The sequence below is a fragment of the Triticum aestivum genome, chromosome 5A (assembly GCF_018294505.1).
Source record: "Triticum aestivum cultivar Chinese Spring chromosome 5A, IWGSC CS RefSeq v2.1, whole genome shotgun sequence".
Taxonomy (NCBI): Eukaryota; Viridiplantae; Streptophyta; class Magnoliopsida; order Poales; family Poaceae; genus Triticum; species Triticum aestivum.
Genome location: NC_057806.1, coordinates 680,372,488 through 680,384,019, shown reverse-complemented (window position 1 = coordinate 680,384,019; position 11,532 = coordinate 680,372,488). Strand labels below are relative to the sequence as shown.

The 11,532-nt window shown below is 42.8% G+C and overlaps 2 protein-coding genes across 2 annotated transcripts; both read left to right on the top strand.

Annotated features, from left to right (window-relative positions):
• Nucleotides 1-256: 256 nt before the first annotated feature.
• On the top strand, nt 257-2,250 carry LOC123108374 (sugar transport protein MST1). The gene is made up of 2 exons (XM_044530178.1): nt 257-525; nt 610-2,250. The coding sequence occupies exons 1-2, from the start codon at nt 384-386 to the stop codon at nt 2,013-2,015; spliced, it is 1,548 nt and encodes a 515-aa protein (XP_044386113.1). The 5' UTR covers nt 257-383; the 3' UTR covers nt 2,016-2,250.
• A 7,220-nt stretch (nt 2,251-9,470) lies between these two features.
• On the top strand, nt 9,471-11,532 carry LOC123105940 (phragmoplastin interacting protein 1). Its single transcript, XM_044528125.1, has 3 exons — nt 9,471-9,929; nt 10,814-10,860; nt 10,952-11,532. The coding sequence occupies exons 1-3, from the start codon at nt 9,570-9,572 to the stop codon at nt 11,295-11,297; spliced, it is 753 nt and encodes a 250-aa protein (XP_044384060.1). The 5' UTR covers nt 9,471-9,569; the 3' UTR covers nt 11,298-11,532.

The following is an 11,532-nucleotide window of genomic DNA, read 5'->3' as shown; positions in this document are numbered from 1 at the left end:
CAAACAGGAAAAGTAGGGAGTAATATAGGGCTATAAACCGGAAGGGAGCAATAATATCTCATAAATTTTCTCACACAAAAGATAGTATCAAATCAGAATTATTTTAAATGCAGCACAAATATAGTGCATTGAGAGTGCCATATCTAAACATGAATGCCAACTCAAAAACAAACAAACATGAACGCGAGATATACACCGGGGTGCCCAAAGTTGACCAATCTATAAATACAAGAGGATGCCGGCCCCTTCCTCGGTACCGTTGCTGCCAGTCAGCTCTCCCTCTCGATAACTTGACCAGTGACACTACAATACTCCACTGGTAGCACGAGAAACCTTTGCAGGGCGTCCACTCCACACACACACACAACAGGCGAGGGAACGCGATGGCCGTAGGTGCCGTTGGCGTCGAGGCTGGCCATGGTTCCCCTTTGGCTTACGGCGGCGAGCTCACGTTCACCGTGGTCATGACCTGCCTTGTGGCGGCCTCCGGCGGCCTCATCTTCGGCTACGACATCGGCATCTCAGGTCAGATTCACCCACAGCTTACTATGATCTTGCGCGGTGTGCTCGTCTCGTTTCTGATTGCTTGCTAACTGCTGTGAAATCCAGGCGGCGTCTCGCAGATGAAGCCCTTCTTGCAGACCTTCTTCCCCAAGGTGCTCAGGCGGATGGCGGACGCGAAGCGGAGCCAGTACTGCATCTTCGACAGCCACGCGCTGACCTCCTTCACCTCGTCCCTCTACATCGCGGGGCTCGTGTCGTCCTTCGCCGCTGGCCGCGTCACCAGGTCGCTGGGCCGGCGTGGCGTGATGCTGCTGGGCGGGGCTCTCTTCTTCGCGGGCGGCGCCATGACCGGCGCCGCGATGAACCTCGCCATGCTCATCGTCGGCCGCATGCTGCTCGGCTTCGGCGTCGGGTTCACCAACCAGGCCACCCCGCTGTACCTCGCCGAGATGGCCCCCGCGCGGTGGCGCGGCTCCCTCGGCGTCGCCTTCCAGTTCTTCCTCGCCCTCGGGATCCTCATCGCCAACCTCGTCAACTACGGCACCGCGCGCCTCGAGTGGGGCTGGAGGCTCTCCCTCGGCCTCGCCGGCGCGCCGGCCATCGTCATCTTCGTCGGCGCTCTCTTCCTCACCGACACGCCCAGCAGCTTCATCATGCGCGGGAAGGCCGACCTCGCCCGGTCGGCGCTCCTCCGGGTGCGCGGGGCCAGCGCGAACGTGGACGCCGAGCTCAAGGACATCACGCGCGCCGTGGAGGCCGCGCAGAGCAGCGAGGAAGGCGCGTTCCGGAAGCTGTTCGCCGATCGGCAGTACCGCCCGCACCTGACCTTCTCCGTCGTGGTGCCGTTCTGCCACCAGCTGAGCGGCATGATGGTCCTAACCTTCTTCTCGCCGCTGGTGTTCCGCATCGCCGGCTTCGGGAGCAACGCGGCGCTGATGGGCGCGGTCATCCTCGCCGCCGTCAAGTTCGGCTCGCTCATCCTCTCCACGCTGGTGATCGACCGGTACGGCCGTAAGGTGCTCGTCATGGTGGGCGCGGTGATCATGGTCGTGTGCCAGGTCGCGAACGCGTGGATCATGGGAGCGCAAGCCGCCAACGGCCACATACCGCGGGCTTACGGGGTGGCGCTGCTGGTGCTCACCTGCGTGCAGGGCGCCGGGTTCGGCATGTCGTGGGCGCCGCTCATCTGGATCATCCCCGGCGAGATCTTCCCGATGGAGATACGGTCGGCGGGGCAGTCGGTGAGCGTGTCGACCACGCTGGGGCTCACCTTCCTGCAGACGCAGACCTTCCTCGCCCTGCTGTGCCGGCTCAAGTACGCCACGTTCGCCTACTACGCAGCCTGGGTGGTGGCTCTCACGGCCTTCGTCTTGGTCTTCCTGCCGGAGACCAAGGGCGTACCCCTCGAGTCCATGGGCTCCGTCTGGGAGCGCCACTGGTACTGGAAGAGGTTCGTCGGCGACGGCCACGGCCGGCGCAAACCAGCTTCATCTCCGTCTGCGTCAACATGAGCTATCTGTTCGTTTGTCCGTTCAACGACAACCTTGGTGTGCCGTGTACGCATGCTCAGTTAAAATTTTATTTAGGAGAGTGGCATTCTTCTTCTTCTTGCTTGGACTTGGAGTATCTTGTGTATTGACTTGCGGATGAATTTGCGATGTTGCTATCATGGGTACTGAATGTTTTTTTTTCTTTTGACAGCTTGGATAATGGGTATGCTATTAATCGTCAGTCTATATATGTATACATGTTCTTGTGTAATGAAACGTGCTGATTACCGGAATATCTTCAACATGAGTACCTGCTGGTCAACAAATTGTAATCGACTCGACGCAAAAAAGGAAAAATATGGGCGTTCATATATATGTTCATAATGAGCTGAAATGATTGTCTTTTCTATCGCCGATGACACACAAAGTCATATTTTACAATCGCTCTGTTGTCTTACAACATTATTGTGATATCCCATTAGAAGGTTTTTAATGTTCCAGGAGAAAGGTTTATTGTGATGTCCCATTGTGTGTTATCATTGTTGTGATGACACATAAGTTTTTCCATTATTGTGACTCACTTTTAGAAGGATTTTTCTTCTTCTTCCCTGAGACTACTCACAATGGAAGTAACATAGGTAGTAACATCACACATATCTAGATAAAATAGATGATGTAGCAAGTAATAAATGAAGAAAGAGAGACATGTGGTAACATAGCTAGTTACTACTAGTATGAGTAACATCACACATGTCAAGGCAAGATAGGTCTATAGCCTAATAAATGAAGTCTTGCATGTTACCACATGGGCATGTTACTACTCTATGTTACTATCCATTGTGGCTAGTCTGATGGAATGTCAGTCTATCTCTTTTAGTAACAGACGATGCATTTCATGGCAATATGACTCTAGAGGGGGGGGGGGGCGGGGCATTCGCTCTGTTTGTTCCTCGCAGGGTCCAACTCTTTCTGTGGCTTCTATCTCATAAACAAGCCTATGACTAGAGACAAATTTGTACAAAAGAAACTTGAATATACCTTTGGATTGTGTACTTTGCAATGAGCAAGAAATTGTTTCTCATCTGCTCTTTGATTGTGCAGTTTCTAAAAAAATTTGGAAATAGTTGTCTAGCTTCTTTGGAATAACTTTAGGATATGATTTTCCTTTCGTTGCCAGATTTTGGCCTGCTAACAACAACCACGTGTGCATAATTTTACATGCGTTTGCATCTTATGGTGTACTTGGAAAACTAGAAATGCACACATATTTAATAATGCAATTTGGTCTGATATTAAGCTGGTGTGGTGGTTAATCCTAGTCTCTAAAAAAAGGAGGATCCTACACAAGGAGAAGCATCTCAGAAAAAAGATTCAATCTCTGAGATGATCTCTTCATGGAATAGAAACTCCACATCGTCTCTCCTTGGGGTAACTGACCCTGACCTTGGCACTGGTTCTCTCAATAGTGCCCTCCTCTCTAGCATGTCCTTAGTTGATCCAGTCAATAACCACCGGGTGAGGGGAGTGGGCAGATGCTTTGGCATCCCCTACCTCGAGCCCAAAGAGACCAAAGCCTTCCATGCTTAGCCCCTGCAATCCTCTCGAGCTGACCAACTTGTCCCTACAGTCCCCGCTGAAGAAATCCAAGATCACCTTTTGTCGGTGTCAAAACCGGCAGACCTGGGTAAGGGGGCCGAGCTATTAGATCGGATCGATGGGTAAAAGAGAAAGAACACACAACATTTACCCAGGTCCAGGCCCCTCTATGGAGGTAAAACCCTACGTCATGCTCTTGCTTATATTACAGATGTATCGAAGTACAGAGTTGATCCTCGTCGGGTGTTGGTTTGCACTATCGGGATAGGAGATCGCTGGTTTGATTGCTGGACCTTTTTCATTCAAGTTTAGAGTTATCATTTATGTTGTTAGGCCAAATTGGTATAGAAAATATTTATTCTCGTATAGTGCACTAAATGTCATCAAGCCTGGTGGTTAATCGCCAATTGGGTTGCACCCTTTTCATTCGTGTTCAAGAAAATTACTTTACGCTGTTAATCTAAAGAATACTATATAACCTATTAATCCCACTTCAACAACAAATGTCATCGGTTGTTTCGGTAAGGCGCGCTCCAAAATATTGGACAGTTTTTCCTCTTAATACGATTTGTGTTGTTTCTAACCTACCATGGTTATTTTTGTGCAAGATTTTTCTCTTGCAAAAAGAGCAGGCCCCACATGCTGTCCCCACCGTCTGATCACTGATAGCGGGCTCCATGCCTGCTGGCACGTCTCGTCAACACCAAGGATGTATAAAAATGAATTTTGCATCGCATTTACACGGCAAAGTCAAGTTTTTGCATCACTTCAATGTACACCGCAAATTTATAGACCATTCATGTCAAGTTCAAGTATCACTGCACAAGTGGTGGAATTGACTCCTTTTCCGAGTTGTTTGTAGGACTTGTATTTTAAGACGAGAGCGGTTCTCGTTCCACGCCGTGAAGAATATGGTGGTCGCGAAAGGGAAACGGATACTGCCTCGACGGCAAGCAGCTGGCACTCACGTCGTCGCTGCACGTTGCCTGGCTTGGCTGGTGCCGTCCGTCGCTCGTGGTCGTGGCCAGCCCAGCTGCATGGCGCAAAGTGTTTTTTACCGGAGGCGGGAGCTACCGGTGATCTTTCCACCAATGAGGTGCTGCCACATCTAAAGTTGTGGGACCATGTATATGTGTATATGAAAGTATTCATTGCAAAAAATCTCTTGTATTTGTGATTTAAGTCTAGTCAATGTCAGAATAATGCAGTACCTTTTAACAGGAACGGTACACATGCATGCATGCAGAATCTCTCCTCTCTCTCACACACAAATCCATCCATTTTATCTTTGTTTAAAATTTCAGATGGACAATATCTCTCACACTAATTTTCTATTATTAAAATATTTTATATATTCAAATCCCTGAACATGTGATTTGTAGAACAAAACCAATTTTGAATATATTTAAACTAGTTTAAGTTTTTCTATTTCAATCGTATCAAAATTTAAATTTCACTTATTTCAAATTTACTTATTCAAAATAATTGGAATCGATTTTGAAACTAGTGAAATATTTTTTGAAATAAGTGAAATCAGTTTTCTGAAACTAGTTTGTTCAAACATGTCAAACTGATTATTTCAAAACATTTTGGTAATGAATGGAATAAGTTTAATGAAATGAGTGAAGTCAGTTCTTTTGAAATGAATGAAATAAGTTTTATATTGAAACGATTGAAACCACTTTTCTAAATATAGTTTTCTTTGTGAGTTTCATATTTCAGCTTATGAAACTGTTTCTTTACTCCATTATGTATTTTTCTGAAACTAATGAAATCTATCTCTTGTAATGAGTGTAATCAGTTTTTTGAAACAAGTGAAATATAGTATTTCAATGGAGCGACTGTAATGGGTTTTCTTAAATGAGTGAAATGAGTTATTTGAAAAAGTGAAATATGTCTTTTTGGTGTGAAACGACTTTTTCAATGTGTGAAACTGACATTTCTGCTAAGCGAAATATGTTTCAATATTTGTTTCGAAATATGTTTTCTCAACTGAGAGAAGTATGTTTTCACATCTGAGTGAAATCATTTTCTTCTTTGAGTGAAATATGTTTCTTCAGATGAGTGAAATTGGTTTTTTAAACATAAAGAAATTAGTTTTTTTAATGATTGAAATCAACTTTCTGAAATTAGTGAAACTAGATTTTGAAACGACTAAAATTTGTGTTTTCTAATGCGTGAAAATATGTTCTCTCAACTGAGTGAGATATGTTTTCTCAACCGAGTGAAATTATTTTTTCTTAAATGCGTAAAAATAATTAATTTCAAAAAAGGTGAAATATGTTTTCTCAATTGAGTGAAATATGTTTTCTCAAACAAGTAAAATATGTGTCTTAAAATAAGTGAAACCAATGTTTACAAAAGGTGAAATTATTATTTTGAAATTTGCAAAACAGGAGCAAACACTTTTATGAAATAGCAAACCAATCTTATTTTATGAAAGTGATGCCAAAGAAAATTGAAATATATAAATTAAAATTAGTTCAAATATATCCAACCTTGATCTTATTCTAGAGGTCTTGTCAACACGATTTCAAATATATAAAAAGTTTCAAAAATAGACATTCACTTTAAAATATATCAATCATTCGAAATATATGGCCAAAATAAAGTGATGTCATTTATATGGGAAGAGAGAATCATGCATGTCCGGTCGGTCTCTTCATTCCAACTCTCTCTCTCTCTCTCTCCTGACAAAGTTGCATGGCATGCGTGTATTTGGTCAGATGTGTCAGTGTGTGCCAGTTGTATTTAGATAGTATAAGAAGTGTAGTATATACTCTGACAGAGTGCACGAATCTTGACGAAACTAGATGGACAGCGGATGGTGTGCCGGCACCTCCCGCCACCGGTAAATTTACTTATTCGAGCTGCATGGCTGCATCAGCACGGCCAAGGCCACTGGACGTCAGCGCATCATGCTCGTGGGCGGGGCGCTCTTCCTCGCCGGTAGCGCCATCACCAGCGTGGCCATGCATCAACATCGCCTTCCCCGGTGCATTTATCTAATCTATCTACGTGCATACCACGGCGTGCCAGTGAAAGTCAAGTCTTCGGTTCACATACATATACACTGCATATGAATCCAGCCATTGTTCGCTGGACTCATTCGATCTTTGCAGTGGACTACCTACATCATGCCATCTAACATTGCCAAGATATCTTAGGAGCCACTAACCTCGCTTGCTTAATTTTAAGTGCAAGTGGAACCATGCATGGCTGGACTAACCGTCTAACAATAGGCTGACTGACGAGCCTTCAATCATGTCTGTTAACAAGTCTCTAGTTGACCTCGTGGCATGACTAACCACTTCACAGCTGGTTTGTCTGGTATGAGTTCCTACTATAAACATGACTCGTGATTGTTGTGACGGTTTTAAATTGAAATGATTCTCTGTTTTTTTCGGGTGAAATTGAAATGATTCTGTACTTACGCCCAACCTAAAGAAGTTCTAACGATACGTCATATGAGCTATCATATGACTATCGGATAGCAACGGACTGCTTGACGAACTATATAATATAAGCCATTGCAAAGAAATAAAGAACTCCGAGCAAATGAATCGTCAGCAATCATGTCGTCAATCATTGTTTTGATCGCTTTAGAGTTTTCTTTTTTATTTTCTTTTTCCTCCGCTAGGCAGAGATGCGTGTGTGTTAGTATTGGTGGTATGCATCCTAATCATGTGGATATTCATTGTGTGCTCATTGGGTTTGTATCAATTACTTTGATGCTTCATTTTGAGTTAATAAAATTCGATTTTTATTTTAAAAAAGTCCGTTTATAGTGCAGAATTTTTCATGTGCCAGCGGCAATCTTTCGCATCAGAGCACTCAGAGCATCTACAACCGGTTTTCTTCGTTTTTCTTTGTTTCCTTCTTGGGTTTCACTGTTTCCATTTTTTTGCATTGGTTTTCTTCAGTTTTCATTTTCTTTTTGGTTTCTTTATTTTTCTTTTTCGGGTTTTAGAAGTTTTCTTCGTTTTTCCTTTATTCTTTTTTATTTTCATTGGTTTCTATTTTTTCAACACATGTCTACTTTTTTTAGTACATAATATACATTTTTAGCGTATGTGTCAAACATTTTTTTGATGCACGTTCAACATTTTTCAATTACATGGTGTATGTTTTTTTCTTTTAACACATCTTTTGAACACTTTTTTAATATACAATCAATATTTTTACAAATACGTGTTGAACATTTTTTAAAAAGTATATGGAGATTTTTTTACATTGTATACATAACTTTAAATGTTTTCAGTACACAATATATATTTTAAGTGAGCACATGAAATATTTTTTGATACACAGTGGACATGTTAAAAATACACTATGTACATTTTTATTACTTCATGTTTGAACACCTATTTGAATACATGGTCAATATTTTTTCATACACGTTGAACATTTTTATGCTAATAAATGTTTTTGAACTATGCAAATATATTTTTACATTGTATAAATATTTTTTAAATGACATTTTTTTTGAAACGTGAGAATATGTCTTTAAAATGTCACGTACATTTTCTTAATGGTAAGAATCATTTTTTATATTATGCAAACATTTGTTTACATTGTATACAAATTTCTCAGAAATTTCACATGTAGTTTTTTGAAACGCAGGAACATTTTTTATTCGGTGAGCCTCTTCAATTGTAGCGGGGGGGGGGGGGGGGGGGGGGCTCGCATCTTCAAGAGTTCTACGTGTTCTACTCTTTTTTTTCGGTGCCATGAGATTAGAGAGTTTCAGATCTGGCGAGTTTATATTGGTGTGTCAAACCTTTTTTGTTGGTTTGGTTCTTTGTGGAGTTGGAATCTTCCATCGACATCATGATGAAGATATTGTGATCCGACGACCTACACTTTTAAGGGATCATCCGTGGTCCAAGTACGTTCATCGATCAAGGTTTTCCATCTTTTTGGATGGGCGACTAAAGGCGCTTTCAAAAACCATTATTGATAATGTTCGTGCAGGTGAAAGAGTGACAACATCGTTAGTTAGTCCAATTGTAGCCTCTTTACAAAAGTCTTTGGAGTATGTTTTTCCTAGCAGAGATTGATACCGAGAAGAAAGTGTTTTTAAAAAGGTTTAATTGTAATTATTAGTCGTAGGAGTTACTTTGTATTTTCTTGGATTTTAGATCCAAATTAGTGTAGCTGTAACTTTTATGAGTACGAATAAAATTACAAGTGCTTCTAAAAAAATCCAATCAAATCATTCTTTGTTCTAGGATAGGTAATCCTCCCCATTCCATGTTGGTATGTGACTCCCATTGAACCCGATCCTAATAAAAAATGGAAAAAAATTGAAAATCCAGGAAAATCGGAGTGTTTGAAAATGTTACAATTTGTTACCTACCGCAAGAAAAATATGTTGCATCAATAAGATTCAGGAAACTATTGAACAAGAAACTTCTATGCTGCAATGTCGGACGTTCGATATCTTAGACGAAAAGGTAGATCCGGCGCTCCTATTGCCCCGTTGACACCATATATTTTGTTTTTGTAGTGTCAATAGTTGTTTCTTTACTAGCAATGTGCAAGGCATAATTTTCATAATATATACTCTCTTCATTTCTTTTTTTCTTTGCATACTTAGTTTAGTTTAAGTCAAATTTTGCAATGTTTGATAATTTTTTTTATTAAAAATATCAACATATGCAATACCAAATAACTACAATACGAAATATACTTCATGATGTATCTAATGACAATGATTTATTGTGAATATTGATACTTTTTCTATAAACTTGGTCAAACGTCAGAAAGTTTAACCGAAGGCAAGCTTATTATAGTAATGAAATGAAGTTAGGGGTAGTGATGGTGATTATCTTAGTTGGCAGCTTAAACGCAATAGACGGCTGGGATTTCATCTCCTGCCCTGCTGCCGCGGATTACCACTACCCTGTCCAGCAAAAGCACTTCTTTCGGCGGCGGCGGCGGCGCGAAGGCAGAGCCTGAAGGATTAGGGTTTAAGCCATGGCGGCCGAGGACCAGATCCCGCGAGCGCAAGCCAACCCCGAGAAGACTAAGAAGCGGAAGAAGCCCAAGAAGGACAAGTGGGGGCAGCCCATCGCCGCCGCGGCCGACGAGCCGGCCGTCGAGCAGGTGCAGGAGCAAGAGGCACCCGAGGAGCCTGTCGCAGCGGCGGCGGCGGAGGTCGGGGAGGGCGCTGAGAGCTATGAGCGCGGCAAGGTGGTGGCGAGCGGCATGCCGTACACGACCACCGAGGAAGAGATCCGGGAGCTGTTCGACCAGTTCGGCCCCATCCGCTCCCTCCAGCTCTCCCGCTTCCCGGACTCCGGCAACTTCCGCGGCCTCGCCTTCGTCACCTTCGAGGTTACTACTTAACTTATTCTGCTATCTTGTTTCACTTTGTTTGTTGTATGCCGCCGTAGCAATAATTTAGCATCCATATAATCCTCTGTATTTGCTCCAAGTACAGAGGTTGAGAGACTGGCAATGGCTCGTTTGTACCTGAATCTGCATGTTTGTACAGTAAGAAAATTTGGATATTGCACTTGTTGGCACTACCCTGCTAACCATTTTGTGTGTCACACTGTCACCTGATTCTTTCAGTTTGTTGAATGGGCTATGTACATTACAGTGGTGTATGTGTTTGGTCAGTGTTCAACCACTGATCTTTAATTTTAGTTGCGGAACTACTGAGCAGCCGACACCCACTGGCCGAACATTGGACGATGCTTTGATCCAGCGGTCGGCCTCCTCTTTGTGCCATGCATGTACGGTCAGATCAGTAGTATCGTCCAGACATCGGCTGCACACCGTCGTGTGTATAGCAGCGCTCTTTTAGTTGTGGACTCCCTTTGCATGATTCGTCACAATATATGATGACCAATTGGCCAGACTGATAATGATTTGACGGCATTTACAATTTTGGAATTCCTAACATCATACAACTGCTATTCCCTTATCTCGTTATGGAGCAAATTAGCTGTTGCTGCTCTATGCGAGAACTAGTAAGGAAACTGAAGAAATTTTAGAAGTTGGAACATATAGCTAGTTGGCTTTTTAGTTCATTTGAACAAAGCTAATTCACTCTATTATGCCATTCAGTCAGATGAAATGATTTGCCATGAAATCTCGGTGAGATCTACTAAGAAAACGGAAGAAGTTTTAGAAGTCAGAAACATATAATTATATTTGGCTTTTTAGTTTATTTGAACAAGGCTGATTCATTCTACTCTATTATGTCATTTCAGTCAGATGAAGTTGCCGTGAAATCTCTGGAGCTTGATGGATACAAAATGTAAGTTTGAGCCTGTGTATTCATTTGTCTTCAACTCATGTCAGTGCACAGGTGAATTCCCTTGTTACTGATGCGAATACTGCTTCTACAGTGGTAACAGGTTTATGAGGGTCGAAAGATGCAGGATAACTGCTAGCTCGAAGAGGCAAAAGAAGACAGAGTTTGAATCTGATCCTGAGAAGCCTGATGGCTGCCTCTCGGCTTATGTCGGCAATCTCTCATGGAACATCACCGAGAAGGACTTGAGAGATTTCTTCAAATCATCAAGGATTGCATCAATAAGATTTGCCATCGACAAGAGAACTGGAGATTCTCGCGGTTTCTGCCATGTTGATTTCGAGGATGACGAATCACTCGAGAAAGCTGTAGGGATGAATCAATCTGAACTGAGGGGCAGACCTGTGAAGATAGCGTATGCTATCATCAACAGGGCCTGAAGGCTGGCTAGCTGATGCTCAACGTTTAGCATTATTGGGCTAGTGAGATTCAGCTGTAAGGTCTTGCCCCCTTCACTGTTTCCATTATGTTTCTATAGACCAAACACACCATGATGTTTGTGTATTCCAGATATTGGCCAGATGTGATGACCGTGTAACAGATACTTTCAGGCTGCATCTTATCAATCTATCTTAAAAATCATGCTGCACATTGTTTGTGTCCAGCACAGTTGCA